Source organism: Odontesthes bonariensis, chromosome 4 (genome assembly GCF_027942865.1).
Source record: "Odontesthes bonariensis isolate fOdoBon6 chromosome 4, fOdoBon6.hap1, whole genome shotgun sequence".
NCBI lineage: Eukaryota > Metazoa > Chordata > Actinopteri > Atheriniformes > Atherinopsidae > Odontesthes > Odontesthes bonariensis.
The window spans coordinates 14,063,233-14,081,105 of NC_134509.1; the positions used below are offsets into that span (position 1 = coordinate 14,063,233).

At 41.2% G+C, this 17,873-nt stretch overlaps 1 protein-coding gene across 2 annotated transcripts in view; it reads left to right on the forward strand.

Moving 5' to 3' along the window:
* Positions 1-17,222, forward strand: part of herc3 (HECT and RLD domain containing E3 ubiquitin protein ligase 3) — a 28,843-nt gene extending 11,621 nt beyond the window's left edge. For both annotated transcript variants that reach the window (XM_075463115.1, XM_075463116.1), the window contains 14 exons: positions 2,217-2,328; positions 3,371-3,560; positions 4,441-4,604; positions 4,715-4,828; positions 5,064-5,087; positions 5,176-5,274; positions 5,415-5,585; positions 5,687-5,830; positions 7,776-7,942; positions 8,721-8,787; positions 9,470-9,552; positions 11,912-12,095; positions 12,956-13,058; positions 14,090-17,222. In XM_075463115.1, coding sequence (XP_075319230.1) covers positions 2,217-2,328; positions 3,371-3,560; positions 4,441-4,604; positions 4,715-4,828; positions 5,064-5,087; positions 5,176-5,274; positions 5,415-5,585; positions 5,687-5,830; positions 7,776-7,942; positions 8,721-8,787; positions 9,470-9,552; positions 11,912-12,095; positions 12,956-13,058; positions 14,090-14,298 — 1,831 coding nt within the window. In that variant the 3' untranslated portion in view covers positions 14,299-17,222. The remainder of the gene's footprint in view (positions 1-2,216; positions 2,329-3,370; positions 3,561-4,440; positions 4,605-4,714; positions 4,829-5,063; positions 5,088-5,175; positions 5,275-5,414; positions 5,586-5,686; positions 5,831-7,775; positions 7,943-8,720; positions 8,788-9,469; positions 9,553-11,911; positions 12,096-12,955; positions 13,059-14,089) is intronic.
* The last annotated feature ends 651 nt before the right edge of the window (positions 17,223-17,873 follow it).

Genomic DNA, 17,873 nt, shown 5'->3' on the forward strand with positions numbered 1-17,873 from the left:
TAGGGTTTTTTTTGCGCGAAAATGTTTTGAAATATTAAAGTGATAGTTCGGAGTAGATTCACCCTGGGGTCATTTGAACCGTGACATCCAGCCAAGTAGCCCACCCGAAGTTTTTCCGATATTGGCCGAACATCAGCCGAGTTACTGAGTTATCCAGAATAGCTTAGTACAAGCGCTAATGGAACCTGGCAGTATCTCCAAAATTACCACACTAAAATCACATGCCATGACACCAAACTTCTAAAGTAGTACAAATATGGTCTGTACTCACAAAACGATGCATTTGGAAGTTTGTACATAGTCCAGGAGTTTATTATTATCAACACAAGCCTAATAGCTTCTCTGCTGCTAAAGCTGCGTCGACGTCACTTCCTTGATCTGGGAGCTTCAAAGTAAGATGAGGGTTGATCTACTACTGTAGACAACAAAGCAAGGCTGCTCAATTTCTCCATTGATAAAATAAATTCACAACTCTACAACATAAAAATTCATAAAAAAAATCATGTAGAATATAGCATATACTTTGTTGTCTACAGTAGTAGATCAACCCTCATCTTACTTTGAAGCTCCCAGATCAAGGAAGTGACGTTGACGCAGCTTTAGCTGCAGAGAAGCTATCAGGCTTGTGTTGATAATAATAAACTCCTGGACTATTTTCAAACTTCCAAATTGCATCGTTTTGTGAGTACAGACCATATTTGTACTACTGTAGAAGTTTGGTGTCATGGCATGTGATTTTAGTGTGGTAATTTTGGAGATACTGCCAGGTTCCATTAGCGCTTGTACTAAGCTATTCGGGATAACTCAGTAACTCAGCTGATGTTCAGCCAAGATGAAAAAACTTCGGGTGGGCTACTTGGCTGGATGTCACGGTTCAAATGACCCCAGGGTGAATCTACTCCGAACTATCGCTTTAAGGCCATTTGAAGGCATCACTTGGCGTAGAGGAGATTGTAACGGGTATTTTTCTGTGTTATTTCCTGTGTTCTGCAGACCGACTTGTACGTGAAAAAAAATCATCTGCAGACTGTGTTCATTTCTTTTTTTTTTCTTTTTTAACTTGTTTTTATTGAAAGTGACAGTGTAAAAATACATGGTAAGACTCACACAACAGATAACACCTCCCCCCACCCCCCACCCTCAACACACCCTGACTGGACCTGAATAGTAAAATTATTACAAATGTTATGAAAGAAGGAAAAAAAAAAAAGACAATAGAAATCACATTGTTAAATCACAAGTAATGGTGATTAAAAAAAAATAAATAAAAATAAAACTAAGATAGAACCTGAAGCCATGTCTGGCTATAGCCTAGGTTGTGTGTAGTTGGCTATTCCAGTATAGTAGAAGTGTAGCTGTACCAAAACTACCAAATACAGTTATTGATTAAGGCAAGTTACTTTGGTAATGTATCAAGTCCATCGAAATATGAGATTAAAGGTCCCCATACTGACAGAAACTTGTCAGAGCCTCGTATGGTGAATTTTATTTTAGACTGTGTTCTTTTCTGTTGGAGAGTGAGAGCAGTAGGATGTGCTGAAGAGCCCCCCCCCCCCTTTTTTTTTTTTTTTTAAAAACGCATGCCATCACAGCAAACGCAGCCTTTTTCATTGCTTTCGTGTCACATTTGTGACCCTGAACTGCTCAAACGATCTTTACGTTTAAAGAGCTCCTATGATTCAGTGCTCTCTTTTTTTCTGGTTTGTTGCTTGTTGAGTGTGCTATCTGCGTCTGTGTTTTTTTTTTTTTTGTGTTGGGCAAACAGTCTCCAGGGGATCTGGCGTGTTTGTGTTGTGGCTAAATAAAACCTTTGCTCTTAAGAATGTGAAGGCTTACTATATCTGTCTGTCGTGTTGAGGGTTGTGTTGGCTTTGGTTTAGGCTCTGGAAGTGTAAATCACTTCGTGTTTACGATCCCAGGCTCCCGAGCTGAAGAGGGATATCTGCTTAGGGATAGACTTAAAGACGTTTCGGGCTCTGTGTATAAACAACCACTGCTTAAGTCTTATTGGGAATTAGCACATCCACCCACGGCACCTTTCGGTGAACTTGACTCACAGCTGACCTGCCTCGTGACCTGTTGGAGTAGATTCTCGTTTAAGCCAAAGCGACGTGCACCTTCACACAGACTGTACCACTGACTCTGAACCGTGTAACATATTTCTATCCTGTTAGTGATCACAGAGGCATCAGTCATGTTTTTGTTTGTTTTCACAGTGATGATACTCACTTCAAAACCAACCCGAAGATCCCGGGAATTGATCTCAACTCCGTCAGAACGCTGTTTGAGACTCTCAGTAAACCGGCCTTTTCTGGACTTTTGGAACAGGTTGATGTTTGTTAATTCTGATCTACCCTAAAGCATGAATAACAAAGAGAAAAAGTTTTTTTCCTTAAAAAAAACCCCAAAAACTTAATTGACATGTTTTTTTTTTGCGTTTTGCATTTGATTGCGCATTTAAAGCTACATTAATCAATATTCCTATTATCGGCATGTAGGACGTTTGTGGTTGGTTTGGTTTGTTTGTAAAAATAAGCCCAAACAAATAGAGTTTCAGAATCATCTGGCCTTTAACGAAGCCGAGAGAGAACAGAAAACAGCTAAGAGTAGAGTTAATATTGGATCTTCACGCAAATACTACTCTTTTTCTTCTAGTTGCTTGTTGTTGCTGTTCAGAAAAAAATAAATGGTCTCGGTTTGAAGGACTTGAGAATAAATTCATGGGAAATGTGTCGCTCATTCCAGTTACAAAATGGATTTCTTGTGTATTTAAATCAGGAACCTCTAAATTGTCCTTTGGGGATTCAAATCCAATATTATTGTAGCAACTGATTTCTGATTTGTTCTTTAAAGCCACAAAGTTACGTTTGGGTTTTAGCACCACAATGAAGTCAGCAGATGAAGATGAAATATTTCACACTAACGGAGCATTTGCAATAAAAAGAAAAAAAAGAATACATCTTTGACATGTACTAAAATCTGGTTTTTAAAGGACTCTACATCAAGTTCTGCCACAGATCCCCAAAAAGGCAGGACTGACTCATACCCTCTACTTGTGGCTCGGTAATGTTGGGTTAGGAAATGTTATAACCAAAACCTAATATAAATTGTAATCAGAGGGTAGACTGTAGCCACAGTCCAAACCACTAAAGCTCCTCCTAAAACGTTGATGCATATCTTCTCCTGCTCCCCGACTGACCCAGATTGTTTTGAAAATATCCCATAAATTCTCTGCTTTACTGATTATTTCTCTCTACTTTCAAACATACTTTTACCAATCTCTGTGTCACACTCTTTCCTTTGACCTGCATTCTCCGAAGTGTACCGTAAGTGTAGACCTTCTGATCTCTGTGTCCTCCCTCTTGTTTAGGCAACCAAGAGTTTCGAGAGTCTGTTGATCCCTCAGCTGCCACGTTCGCCTCCTGATGTCGAGGCCATGAGGATCTACCTCATCTTATCCGAGTACCCAGCTCTGCTGGACTCCAAGAACTACATCCGCCTCACTATTCCCCTGGCAATGGCCATTCTCCGGCTAGACGCAAACCCCAGCAAAGTATTGGGTATCATTTTTGCATGCACACACTAGAATCTCTTTTTCTTCTTCTCCCTCTTCTTCCTCACTCCACTCAAGTCATCTACAGTTGCTTTTCATGGGTCAGAACTTATTGAGACCGTGCGGCGTCACACCACGTAACATTTATGCAAGTGTCCTCATCCAGGTCCATGCGTCTGGTCGGGTATCTCAGGCACAGATGACGCAAAATGCAACACAAGAAAATAATGTCTCCAAACAGCTCAGACGGACTGGTTTGTACGTTTTGCATCTGAAAATCAGATGCGTTCCTCACTGAGGTGACGCTCAGTTGGCAGCATGTACAGCTGCTTCACTGTGAGAAAAATCATACACACCTTATCAAACTTTGACTCTGGCGACCAGTCACCCCTGGGACTTGTTTTCGTTAGTTAAAGCAATACTATGTAACATTTCTACCTTAAAATAACAGCTTGAAAAAAATTGTGCGGCTAGAATGAGTTTTAATATTACAATTGGCCTGTCTCCTATGCCCTTCGGGGGTCTGAGTTGGAATAACTGCGCTATGTAACTTTGCTGGAGCGGCCCGGGAGCTGAGCGGAAGTACTTCGACTTGCTTTCTGGCACACCTACCGCAAAAACAAATAGACCCCTCTCACGCTCCCAGGAATAAGGCTAAGCTAGCGCAACATTGTCAGTACGATCATCATGGAGGAGGCACCGAAGAAACAGAAGAAGACGTTGACTGATGAAGCAAGGAAGAGAAAGAGAGAGGCCGACAAAGCAAGAGACCTGACTAGAGTTGCTCTCGAAACAGCCTGTAGGGGGAGCTCCGTAATGGGCTTTTTGAGAAGTTACATTGTATTGCTTTAAAGGAGTTATATCCATCCTGTTTCCTCTCCCTGCAGATAACTGGTGGTGTTTTGTGGACGGCAGTGTCTTCACCAGAATGGTCGACATGTACAAGAGCATTGTTGTGTTCATGCTCACGGGAGGCAAGACGCTCCTCGTACCCGTGTTCTATGAGAACTATTTTTTGGCCACGCTCAGGCTGCTGGAGAAACTCCACAAGGTACCCATGAATGTCCCCTGCTGCTGCTATGAACAAACCATCAGCACTGCACCGATTCTCAGGCCTGTCAGGAGAAAATGTTTGTTTTTTCATTTTTGTCTTGTTACCAGGTAAACTTAAAGGCCCAGCATGTGGATTATAACCGCTTTTATATCCCAGACATCACCAGCCTGGTGGACATCCAGGAAGACTACCTCAAATGGTTTCTGAGTAAAGCAGAGATTGTGAGTACGATGATGCATTTCTGTCTTATTTGACACTGGCTGTTGAATTTATACATGCAGCTGCACAGCTTTGTGGGGTCTTTCATTCACAAATGCTTGTGTCTCCACTACAGACCTTTTAAGCAGTAACTCTTAGATATCAGAACATTTTTCAACCCTTATGATGTTCTTTAGCTTTTTTCCATTTTCCAGTTAGATCATGTACATTTTTTTTCTCTCTCATTGTGATTTCTAGAAAATGGGATCATCCCCGTCGCAGGTACTGAATTCTGAGTTTTAAGCAGATTAGATGGCTGTCTTTCACCCTAATAGTGTAATAAGTGTAGTGTAATTATTTTCCCCCGCAGAATGACTTTCCCCCAGTGAACCTATGTGCCTATCCGTTCATACTGAACGCCCAAGCCAAGACAACAATGCTGCAAACAGATGCTGAACTGCAAATGCAGGTTCGTGTTTTACGGTTTAAGACCGCGACAGAGCATTGTTTTCATTTAATGTGTAAAAAAGTGCGAATTTTATTGTGTGGTTCTTCTAATTTAATGTCTGCCTTCTTATTTTCCTGCCTCTGCCCATCAACGTCACCAAGATGGCAGTAAGCGGTGCAAACCTACACAATGTCTTTATGCTGCTCACGCTGGAACCGCAGCTCGCCAGGAACCCATACCTGGTGCTGCATGTCCGCAGGAACCATTTAGTGAGTGACACGCTCCGTGAGATCACCACATACTCTGATGTGGACCTGAAGAAACCGCTCAAGGTGCGTAAAGTGAAGTAACTTTGAGTGTCTGAATGGAATGCCCGTTTCCTTTCTTCCCTTCTTATTTCCACCCCTCGTATATCTGCTTCGCCTCCTTCTAGGTGATCTTTGACGGGGAGGAGGCCGTAGACGCAGGCGGAGTAACTAAAGAGTTCTTCCTGCTGCTGTTGAAGGAGCTGATGGATCCAGTCTATGGGATGTTCAGTCATTACAAAGAGTCCAACCTGCTGTGGTTCTCTGACAAAGTAAGTTGTGGGGCAGCACTGAAGTGGGGATACGTGTGAATAAACAAAAGAAAATGTGAATCATAAGGTTCACTTGTGGTTAAATGAGGCCCATCTCACTTTTATACAGCTTTCCCTGGTTGACATGGAGATTATTTGTTAATTATTTTTGGTAAGGTTTCATACAATTTTTGTATCTAAGCTTTAATTTGAAACATGATGTAGAGTCACTCGGGCTCAAGAAGCCTCTTCATGTGTCCCAGCTTCAGCTTCCATTATAAGTGATTGTTTAAGTTGCATTATCCCTTATTAACTCTTTCAAATGAGAGGAGGCGACGGTTCATTTGAACTTCCCTTCCTTTCGAATACAAATACCTTTATTCGTCCCACAGTGGGGAAATTTTTATGTCACAGCAGCAGCAGCAATGATAAAAAAAAGTTAGTTAAATGTAAACTTTATCTCCATTGTTATTGTGGTTAATTGCAGAAACAGCCCTTTGAGAATGGATTTTTAGAGAAAATAGAAGATTTCTTCATATCTTGTTTTGTATGCGTGACACCAAATGCCCTGGCCCATACCCCGGCATCCTGCAGTGGCCTGTAAGATCAAGATGACGTCAGCGGGTTTCCTCCTCTTGTGCCAGTGTCTGCAGATTTTGCACCCTTCCTCCAAGTTTGGAGATGAGTGTCTTTATTCTGCTGCGTTACAATGAAAGCTGCTGAATGAGTTTAAAAACAGTTTTCTCTGGTCTCAGGCCGAGTTTAAGCTGTCCTTTTCACATGTGTAAAATCGTTTCTTATTCTCTTTCTCTTGAGGCTTGAGTCAGTATTTCAGAAAATCAAGGGGCCCTTTGTCAGACACTTTCTCACATGTTCTCATTTTCCATTTTTCTGAGATGCGTGCGCATCCGCAGAGTGTGTGCGGGCATCTATTTGACCTGAAGAAATTTCCAGGAAGAGCTTTTGTTTTTCTAGTTATTGCAAAGTGATACTATAAGTCAGTGGGAACATTCAGGTTGACAAAACACTCCATGCCTCCATGAGGAAACCTGTCCCAGAACTTTGACTGTTGTTAGTTTCTTAAAACAAATTTACACTGATCACGCTGTGAGACAGAGACATGATGACGCAATCGGATAACTTTTTTGCGACCTTTAGTCATTTAATTCACATGGATTGGTGTAAAAGTTAGATTTATTTAGACCTAGATTTTAAAACACACAGACAAAAAAATGTGCTTGTGTATTTTTCTGCATCACAAGCAAAACCCTTTAACATCTCTACATAGTGGTCCACCCTTTATTTTTTTTTTGGGGGGGCACGCTTTCCACACCTGGTTGCCACTAATACGGCTGTAGCAACGTAGCAAACCATGACTTTAGCTCAGATCAAAATTTCTCAAAAACTAATCGATTTATGATCTTCAGAGGATGAATCCATCTGATGCTGGAAATCGAGCAGCTTTTCCACTTGTTCCTCATAAAACCTGCTTGTGGGATTTTTCTTAAAATCTTAAAATGTCTTCCCCCTGAAGCCGTCCTTTTTCTTATCGTTGAGCTCCTCATTTCGCACATTGATCTGGTCTGCATGTACGTTTATACTCTCAGCCCCACATTAGCTTATTGCCTGACGGTAAATATTCAAACCATATTTTAGTACCCGTTCAGCATTAACATTCTCATCTCAGAAACGGAGCACGACCGCTTTGTTAGCGCTTTGGACTTAATATATTTCAATTCTCTTTGGGTTTTCTGGTGGGTTAGTATTAGAAAAGCTTTGAATCATGGTGCAAATGTAAGTTTGTAGCACTCGAACATCTTCAGCTCGTATGTTTTAAGCCTGTGGGATATGGGAGTCTTTTCTTTCTTTTTTTTTTTTTTTGAAAAAGACTTTTTAACTTAAACAACTGAAAAGTGTCAATAAAGGCAACGGTCACACATACAGTATTTCCTGTGTGCTTTTGTAGTGTTTTGTGGAGCAGAACTGGTTTCACCTGATCGGGATCATCTGCGGTCTGGCCATCTATAACTCCACCGTGGTGGACCTGCACTTCCCTCTGGCTCTCTACAAGAAGCTGTTGGATGTATTACCAACACTGGAGGACTTCAAAGAACTCTCACCCACCGAGGCCAGGTAAAGCACACTTTTTTCTTTTTCTCTTCTTTTCTTCACACAGATGTGTACTTAAGCTGTTCGCTGGCACAACACCTGCTAGAGAGTTTATTTGGATCACATTACCCGTTGGACCTTTGCGCTCCGAAGGTGGGGCCTTGTAAATGTTTGTTTTCCTTCTCAGAGAGGCAGTGCAACTGACTGCTGCTTCAATGAATTTGAATCAGAAAAGCGTCCGTTTTTCTGTAGTGCCTAATTGTCTCAGCTCACTATTGATTTTGAGATTATCTGTTAGAGACGTGGCTTCGGAGCCTTAAGCTTTAGAGACGTAAATGAATATGTTTGGATAAATTTCAAGTAAGTCAGTTTGAAAATGAGCTGCTTTGGGGAGCACACAGACCACATCAAATAGGCAAGAGACACTCTAGTTTCTTGGGCTTTACAGTCGTGTTGTGACCCCGGGCATGTAACAATAATACTGCGTCCTCTTCCCCTAATTAGCTTTCCTGCGCCAGCCTGTCTGTCTGCTTTCAACGTTTCCTGTGTTTTGCTGGTAAATATGCAGCAGGAAAAGTGGCACGACACTCCCTTTGAGTCATTTCCTATTAGTAGCTAACACCTCAGCCCTTCACCTCTAATCCAACTGTTTCTGGGCTCCTGATCTGCTCGGTCCATTCAGCTTTCAGGCACAGCTCACCCTGGAGCTGAAGTTAGCGTTCCAAATCCAGGCTTTCCCCAAGAACATCTGTTAATGGTCTTCGTTAATCACTTGGTTTTTCACATTATTAATCTTCTGCAGGAGTCTACAGCAACTTCTAGACTATGAAGGAGGAGACGTGGAGGAAACATTCCTTCTCAACTTTGCTGTGTGTAACTTTTAATTATTTTTTCACCTGATTTGTATAGATTTAATGAGACTGGTGTTACTCTAAATACATCTATCAAGTCCTATGTTCTTTACCACCATTTATCATCAGTACTAAAGATTCAAATATTTCAAATATGTTACTTGTTCACTCTGAGGGCTTTGCATTTAGATTCAATAAAAATAAACGCCACATAATTTACTCAGACTACCCATTTACACAGATATGACATAAATATTATACTTGGTCAGTAATTTGTTGAAGAAATTTAGATATTCTTTTGATAAAGTGTTGATCAGTTCTGTAGTTCAGCCTGAAGAAATCAGCTCATTCACCCAAGCAGAACAGCTTTAACTCCGGAATGTTGTCGGGTTTCCTCCCATGAACTGCCCGCTTTTGGTGGTAATTAGAAGGCTAAACCATGATACTACCACTACCATGTTTCACAGATAGAATAATACGATTTTCTTTTTTTTGCTTTATCGGCTTCTTTTTAAATTGAATTTTAGGACTTGGGTGGACACATGTTAATGCTTCAGGCTATTGTTACACATAAATATAGAATATTTGGGATGTGACTCAGAGTGAAGCATCATTGTGTTGCATCTTTATTTGTGTAATCAGGTATGTTGTCCATCAGCTGCTCCAAAATTGACATTGTCTGTTATGTTTTCCATCTTAGATCACCAGGGAGAACTACGGGATGACAGAGGTCAAGGAGCTGGTTCCTGGTGGCGAGAGCATCACAGTTGACAAAAACAACAGGTTTGGCAGCTGCTGAATCCTCTTTGAGATGCGATAAGATGACGATGAAGGTTTCCTGATACGCTTGTCCTGCTCTGAGACGGTCACGTGCTCCTACAGTTGGCAGCACGTGTCTCGTTGGTTTAAAGCGAAGGCCGCGATCTGCGCAGTGCACAGATGGCATTTTGCAGTCACTGTGGTATTCCTACACCCACCTCATGTCTTAAAGTCGTCTTTGTGCCAGAGGTCATGCCTTCCGCGTTCCGTGGAGGAGACCTCAGAGAGTAGGTGGGGCGGACTGTGTCAGCGTGTCTGGCTGCTCGTGCTGAGCAGATGGCGGCTGCAGCGGCAAACCAAGTTGTTACTTCAAAACCCCTTTACAGCACTCATAAATAAACCGGTTATGAGAGAAATAATGGAGAGGACAGTTGTTGTAGTGTAAAACAGCAGCATAGACTTCAGTTTAGAAGGTGAAGGATGAAGAGAGAAGACCTGCTCTTTTTATTTTCCCTCCATGCAGCTCAGCTGACTTCTCTTAATGCAGTTCAACAATATGTTTTAGGCATCTCAGTTCTTTTTTTCTGCTCTACTGGGTCCCTGTAGCCTTTGTCCTTGTATCTTGTGAAGCCTTGGGGGGGGGGGGGGGGGGGGGGGGGGGGGGGGTTGTTATCTTCAAATTTAGCACTCTCACTTCGACTCAAGAAAGACTAGATCAGAATTTGATGGTGAAAAGTCACCGTGACCTCTCAAAACACGCTTGGTGCTGCAATTTTTTTTATTTTTTTTTTTACTAAAGATGTGTTTGAGGCGACCTGCTTTTGAATTTGTAGCTTCTTTACACCGACATTCATATTTCAATCTTTGTCTGTTTTTATCGCAGCAACTCGTGAGTTCTGCCAGAATCCGTTTTAAAGGGCAGACATCAACACAGGAAACACCTTTTTATCAAATTCCTTCGAAAGTCGCACAAAGGTCTGGACAGATTTTGCTTGAGTGGTTGCTACAGCAACTCTAGTTTGGATCAGCAGGACTAGTTTTCTTCATGTGAATGCAGTTTTACTGTGTGCGATCAGTTAAAAAGTCCGGGATTGGTGTCTATACTTGGATTTTCTTTTAATGTATTAAGGTCACTAGTCCCATGATGACAGCACCGCTAAAGAATGTGTTTTTCAAAAACGTTTTCTTTTAATCAGCTAACCTTGAAGCATTGAAGGTTTTGAGCCTGCTGCTTTGGAAATGTTGATCTTTAAATGTTCAAACACCTACTCAGTGATATCGAAAGAGTGGTTGTGTCTAAACTTGTATGTCAGTTGCTTTGTGATTGTGTGTTCTTTATTTCATTTGCTGCAGATATATAATATATATATATATATCGTAGGCCAGAAACTCGCATCGGATTTGATTGCAACGATCACTTTCCTCCCACAATACAATCATTTCTCACCAATGTTTATTATGCACTCATGCCAATGCCTTGGAAGATGCTAATAATGGTTTATATTTAAGAAATATTATGATAAATAATGAAAAACATTTTATGGCAGAATATCAGATGTGTTTTCTGATGTTCAAGTTGACATTTTTAAATCGAACCTCATGAATTAATGCAGATAAACACTGACGCACTCACTCTGCTCCAGCCTGTTACCATTTAGTCACATTATGCAGCGCAAGTTAATTTCACAGTTAGGTGCACCGGTGGGACTTGGAAACATGTCCTCCGTTTTAGAGGTGATTGCGAGGCTGTCGTCGTCATGACAACGCAGGATGAGAAAAAGGCTGAAGGGGCTTTCTACCTGTTGTGGCTCTCATTCAGCTCTTTGAGCTCAACTGCATTACTGGCAAATGCTCTGTTTCGCATGCAGAGAGACCAACACTGTTGTCTTATTTTTAACAAAGGAATTAGCATTTGGACATTTACTGGCATCCCACGTGTTTTTCTCTCTTCAAGCACAACTTTACTTCGTGACATTTTCCGTTACAAAAAAATCCTTTGCTTATCAGACGATGGTGCTTTGGTAAAGTTGATTTAAGCTTGGTTTGGACCACAGGTGCTCGTCGTTGGAAAAGTAAACTGAAGCCCTGACTTGCGGGTGGATGTAGGCCTGAAGGGCTTATGGATTTAATCTACTTAAACAGCTTCTGCAGAAAGACCTCGCAGAGATCTAAACAAATTCAAACCAGGCTCCACGAGGAGGTTTTTGAACTCTTGTCAGCTTGCAGAAAGCCTTTAATAGGGCGCAGCTGCAATAATGTACACACATAAAGCTGCCGACACAATGAGGGAGCAAGTGTTTACAGGCTGAGCCGATTCTCTCCTCATAAGCTGCTGTGCAGGGTTAATTGATTACCTGAGTATTTACCTGTTTGTGTCTTTCAGGAAGGAGTTTGTGGAGGCCTACCTGCGCTACGTGTTCTCGGACTCGGTGTGCGAACAGTACTTGGCCTTCTCCGCTGGCTTCCTTAAGGTTTGCGGAGGGGAGATCCTGTTGCTGTTCCAGCCCTCCGAGCTGATGGCCATGGTTGTCGGCAACAACAACTACAACTGGGAGGAGATGGAGAAGGTAAACCCGCGGTTCAAAGACCTGTACGGGGAGTCTGCCAGTTCTTTCTTCACTGTCCGTTTCCTGCTCAGCGCGGTTTCTCTTTTTGAGCCGCGCATCCTTGCTTTTTTTAGGGAGAAAATCTCATAATTTGATAATTGGGTCATGAGTAGAAATCTGATGTAGAAAGTGATGCAAGATTTTTTTTCTTTTTCTTTCGTGAAGTGTGATAATCACGCACGTCCACAAGCACCAGAGCTGGAAAGTTGACTATTACATTATAATCATCTGGCAAGTTGGTCACGGTGGTTAACTGACTAAAAGATGCATTACAACATGTTGGTGAACAGAAACAGCTCATCTTCCACAGAAATGTTTTTATGTTGCAGCTGGTTCATGACAACAGGTTGTATTAGAGAATTAGAATTTAGACTCTGAAGAAGAAATTTGAACCAGCTGTTGGCACTAAAGGCACTAAAGTTCCTAAACTTGTTGACCGAGACAGAATAAAAGGCTTGTCTCATCTTTTGATGATGGACAGATGTTGCGAAGGGCCTCTCGCATGACACATCCAATAAATGAAATGTCTGACTGCGTTTTTGTTTCTGGAGCACAGATGGGACGCGTTGGCTCAGTTTCAAATATTTAACTTATGACATTAATCCTCTGTGTTGCGTAAATGACTGCATTAGTGGGGAAATTTAAGAGGACTTCTTTCATAAGATGTCCAAAAAAACAAAAAGGAAAAACTCACCTCAGTAGATTGAAACACTTCCCAGATGGCTGCATATCTGTGAGGATTTAGTTTTACAAAATGACAACATCTCAGTAATGATCAAACAATTCGTTTTCCATCCTTTTCTCCTTGTCTTCTTTTTCAGAATGCTGTTTACAAAGGGGAGTACACAGCCACACATCCAACAGTCAGGTTTTTCTGGGAGGTTTTCCATGAGTTCCCCCTGGAAAAGAAGAAGCAGTTCTTATGTAAGCTTTTAATTACCTCGTTGCTCCATCTGCACAGCAGTTAAATGGTCACGCTCTCCACCTCAGACTTTGTAATACCGTGCAGGCTGTTGCTACAGGGACGCCTACTGAAGGAAGCACAGTTTCAAAATCCTGCACAATTCCACTAAAACTAAAGCCAGAATGTTTCAGTTGTTATTGTAAAGTAATAAAGCGCATGTTAGCAGTGGTGTGTTAAGTGTGATAGAATTAGATTTCAACAGCTTAATCGTGTGTTCTATGCTGCTTCATTCTATGCTGCTCAGATTCAGATTGATCCCAAAAAAAAAACGTTTATAACATTTTAAAAAATGTATTCTGTTATTTCTCATGTTTTCAGTTTGTCCATCCCATTCGCAACAATGATTGCATTCTAGTGGTTATTAGAACGTTTTAAGAATATTCTAGAATGTTCTAGAACCTTTGTTCTTGACAGAATGTTCTAAAGCATTCTCAGTTGTTCCCTGAACGTTTGCTCTAGAATGTTTTAAGGACGTTCCAGAATGTTCTAGAACCTTTGTCCTAGAATGCTCTAAAGCATTCTCAGTTGTTCCCAGAACGTTTGCTCTAGAATGTTTGAAGGACGTTCCAGAATGTTCTAGAAAGTTTGCTCTAGAATGTTTTAAGAATGTTCCAGAATGTTGTAGAATGTTATTTGGTTGGTATTAAACATCTTAGGAACGCTCTGAAGAAATTTCCACACAAACAGATGAACTGAACAGAAGTTTTGTGTCAGAGCGACATGTCACTGTGACATAATTTACAACATATCAAGAAGACCTTCAGGGGTAATTTATATCGTTAAAAACGTAGTGCCTATCTGTTATTAGAAACGAGTGTCTTGTGCTACAGAGCAGGTAAATTGAATCCTAGGTTTTGTTTTTTTCACAGCATGTTTTCTCAGCATTACCAAAAAAAAAACAAAAACAGCCTTATCCTGTAAACATTCTAAGTGTAGAAATGTTCTCACAGCTGTTGGTTTCCATTTCACCCATTGTGTCTGCTGGCTACAGTGTTCCTGACAGGCAGCGACCGCATCCCCATCCACGGTATGGAGAGCCTACGTATCGTCATCCAGTCCACCACAGCAGAGGAGCACTATCTGCCGGTAGCCCACACCTGCTACAACCTGCTCGACATGCCCCGCTACCAGACCAAAGAGATCCTGCGCCGTCGTCTCACTCAAGCAGTGGAGCAGTACGAGGGCTTCAGCCTGGTCTGAGCGGAGTCCGAGAGGGCCTTCAACGCACTTTAACAGCAATACACCCCCATGTGAGTGTCAAAAGAGGGCAGGTGGGAGGATGTCCGACGCAGGAAGGTCGCTCTCTTGCGAGATTGTTAAGCATCTTGAATCTAAAAGGTCTATATGTGTGTAAGTGCAGATTGTCCTTTATTGTTCTTATTGCTTTGGGGAGAGTTTCTCAACCTTTCAGGACCACTGGGAGAATATTTTAATGGCTATATATATATATATATATATATATATATATGTATATGTGTTCATATTAGAGGAAGCAATTTTTTGATCCAAAGTATGATTAAAAAGAATATCACCGGAGATTTGCATGATGACCAGGGCACAGAAAACATTGGGACCAGAGAAGGTTGAGAAACTCAAGTTTCTGGCTGTGCTTGTTGTCCTTTTTTGGGTCTTTTTCTGTGTATTTTATATTACTTAAATTCTATTTTTCACTTTTAAAGAATTACGTTACCACCTTGAAACAATATATTGCTTTTTGTTATTTTTAATTTATCAGATAGAGTGGTTATATTTTGACAAAATAAATGTGTACATATCCGTGTAAATAACACTTTTGGATATAATCTCTAGCCCTGATGTTGGGAGGGGTGTTAGTCCTGCTGATCCTTCTCAATCTGGACACCAGCATGTCCTCCCTGCCCGGTTCTGAAAAACGGGACGACCGAGGAGTTTTTTGGCAGGCAGAAGCAGGCTGCAGGGTGACACATGCTGAATATGACTTGAAATCGCTCATTCCTGTTTAGCTGTGCATCACAGAGCAGCTGACATCTTGAACCTGCATTCAACAGTGTTGCCTTCTACAGCAAACCCAACTGAATAGAAATGAGGCTGACTTTTAAACCTACTGGATCTTGTCTGTATGCATGTTGTTGGGTGAAAGCAAAAACCTGATTGTCTTTTAACAGCTTGACGACTTTGAAAATACAGTAATTCCATTTCTTGCGGTGAAATATAAGGCTGCTTCTTGCAGCTGCTAAGCTTAGCTTGGCTGAGACTGGAGGCTGGAGCAAATGGTGCAAAGGTCCTGCAGAATCGCCTGCCAGCACAGCTACAGTTCATCAGTTAACCTGTTATAACTCGGTTTGTCTGTCGGTTTGTGAGCCCGACTATTTCTTGGCTTTAGCAGGTATTAAGGCTAATTCTGTAGCCATTTAATAAATGCATATATTGCTTGGATGTATGACACTGTATAGCATTCATTACTAAACATAATGCAAGCACAGTATGCTGATAGGGTCGCTCATTTTATCAGATATTTTGGTCAGTGAAATAAATGGAATATGGAGCTACACGGAGAGTTTGCTGGTTGCCTGGCAACCATCTACAGTGAAAAAAAAATTGGTGCGTTCCATTTACTTAAGCTGTGTAAACTTGTAAGCTGTGCCCTTAAGAGTGCTGTCCTCTCTAAGTTAACAGCATTCCATGTGACAAGTTAGAAAACCGGTAGATCTCCCTGGTAGCTGTCCACCCTAGCTTAGGTTAGCTGTTACCGTTTGATAACAAAATGCATCACGGGATCTGTTGAGCATACAAAGACGATAGCAAAATGTTCACAAGTGCTTATGATCAGTATATTAATTCAACTGTGTGGTCACTTTTTATGTGCGAGGCAACCATGTTGGATTTTGGTGTTGGGGCGGGTGAGGTTCTGCTGCGTCCCATTAGGCCCAGGAGTCTGAACTCGGAGCCGTTAATGGCGTCGCACCAGATTTTGACCATGTTTCGTTTGCAAGTCGTAAAACCTGTAGGACTTGCTCACTGACCGAGCTAGCTATTATTAACAACGCCAGTTGATAACAATGTATTATGCTTTGTTTGTGCATAAGTGATCGTTTAAAGAGACATAAACTGACAGAAGTATTTATAATAACGGTTTATTACTACAGGGACTTTCCCAGCTCAGAGTCTCGAATAGGATTTCTCCAACTTTTTGTGTTTATAATCTGTAAAAATCTGAAGTAGAACACAAACTCGGAAATTCATACTTCACAAAACCAACAGAACACACCGTCAGTCACCGAATAATGTCGCAATCTCTAATCCAGTTTACCATCAAATGTCTTGAGTTTGACAACCGACTGTGAAACGACCAATCACAGCAGCCCATGCGGAGCATCCAACCCAGCACCTTCAAAGAAACGGCATAGAAAGCGATATAAAAAGATGTACCCTGCTCTAAAACATGAACATTTGTAAGCTTTAGAGTTGCTGCTGCATGGATTTAGTCACTCTTTAACTGGCTCAAACTACCTGTTTCCTCCAGTTTCCAGTGGATTTGTTAAGCTAGCAAGCTGTTTTCTGTGTAGCATCGCTAACACAAGAGAGCTACCAATCTGCCAAAAAGCAAGAAAACATGCAGTATGTCCCCAAAATGTTATTCAAAACAAAGTGTAGTGAAACCTTTGCCTCAGTAATTGTAATTATTAGTGTCCACATTGCAGATTGAGAGTAATTCAATTGTAATATTTGAGTAAATGCATATTTCAACAATGTGGGCAGATCAAACACTGGGCTTATATAATCATGTGATGATAAAGTGTATCTGTTATATCACTTGTTCAGAACTTGCCCCGATATTGTATCTATTCCTGCAGTCGGACCTCCTACTCCACATTATTGGTTGTGCATTGGTGTGAACTGTGTGAAATTGTCTTGCATATACATATGTCTATTTTTTTATATATTTCCTACATGACAGTGGTGTTGAAGTGACTTCAGACAGTGAAACGACTCGATATATTCAGCAATAACGACCTGAAGCTGCCCAGTAATGTAATGAGAAAACTGGGTCAAATGCTGGACTCTTCTGAGATGTTTCTGGACGCTGCATCTTATTGCTTTGCTCTATACTGCATGTACACACATGTTCTACATTTTTCAGTCATTATTTAAACAATTGAGGCTGATTTCTCATGCAGAGTTTAGTACTATGCAAAGGTTTGTGCAGCCCTTGACTTTTTTTTTGCACCTTTTTAATGTGCTAAAGAGGATAGGATTTTTGCATATTTGTCTGAAATCTACACAAAGCTCTGTGTTCAAGCCAAGATTTTGAATAAAATATATCAGAAGGGTCAGTTTTCCGCCTTGTTCTTCATTGCTTTTCAGGCCTGTCGTGTGGAAATCGTGCATCGTGTTCCCAGACTACACGCTTTTGCCCCGGTTGTCAGTTAGGTACAGGGACATCGAAGAGTCCCTTCAATCAGCTAATGAGTTGTGTGCTAGTCTGTCGTGAAATTTTGGACGAATTTGCATCCATCACATGAAAATCCACAATTTGGTGATCACTGTGGAACATCTTGTCGATCTCTGAAAATCGAAGCACACTTAAAGACTCACTCGGAGACTTAAATATGTAGTTTCACCACTTTTCCAATACAGAACGATTTGACAATCGTTTCATGTGTTCATGTAAGTAATCAACAGGCTCAATTTCCTGGTGTTACCTCAGTTTTCATGGTTACATTTTTTCTATTCAAGTCATTTTAGAACAAATTACATTTGCCAAATTTTTTGTTCTTATTTGAGGATTTGACACC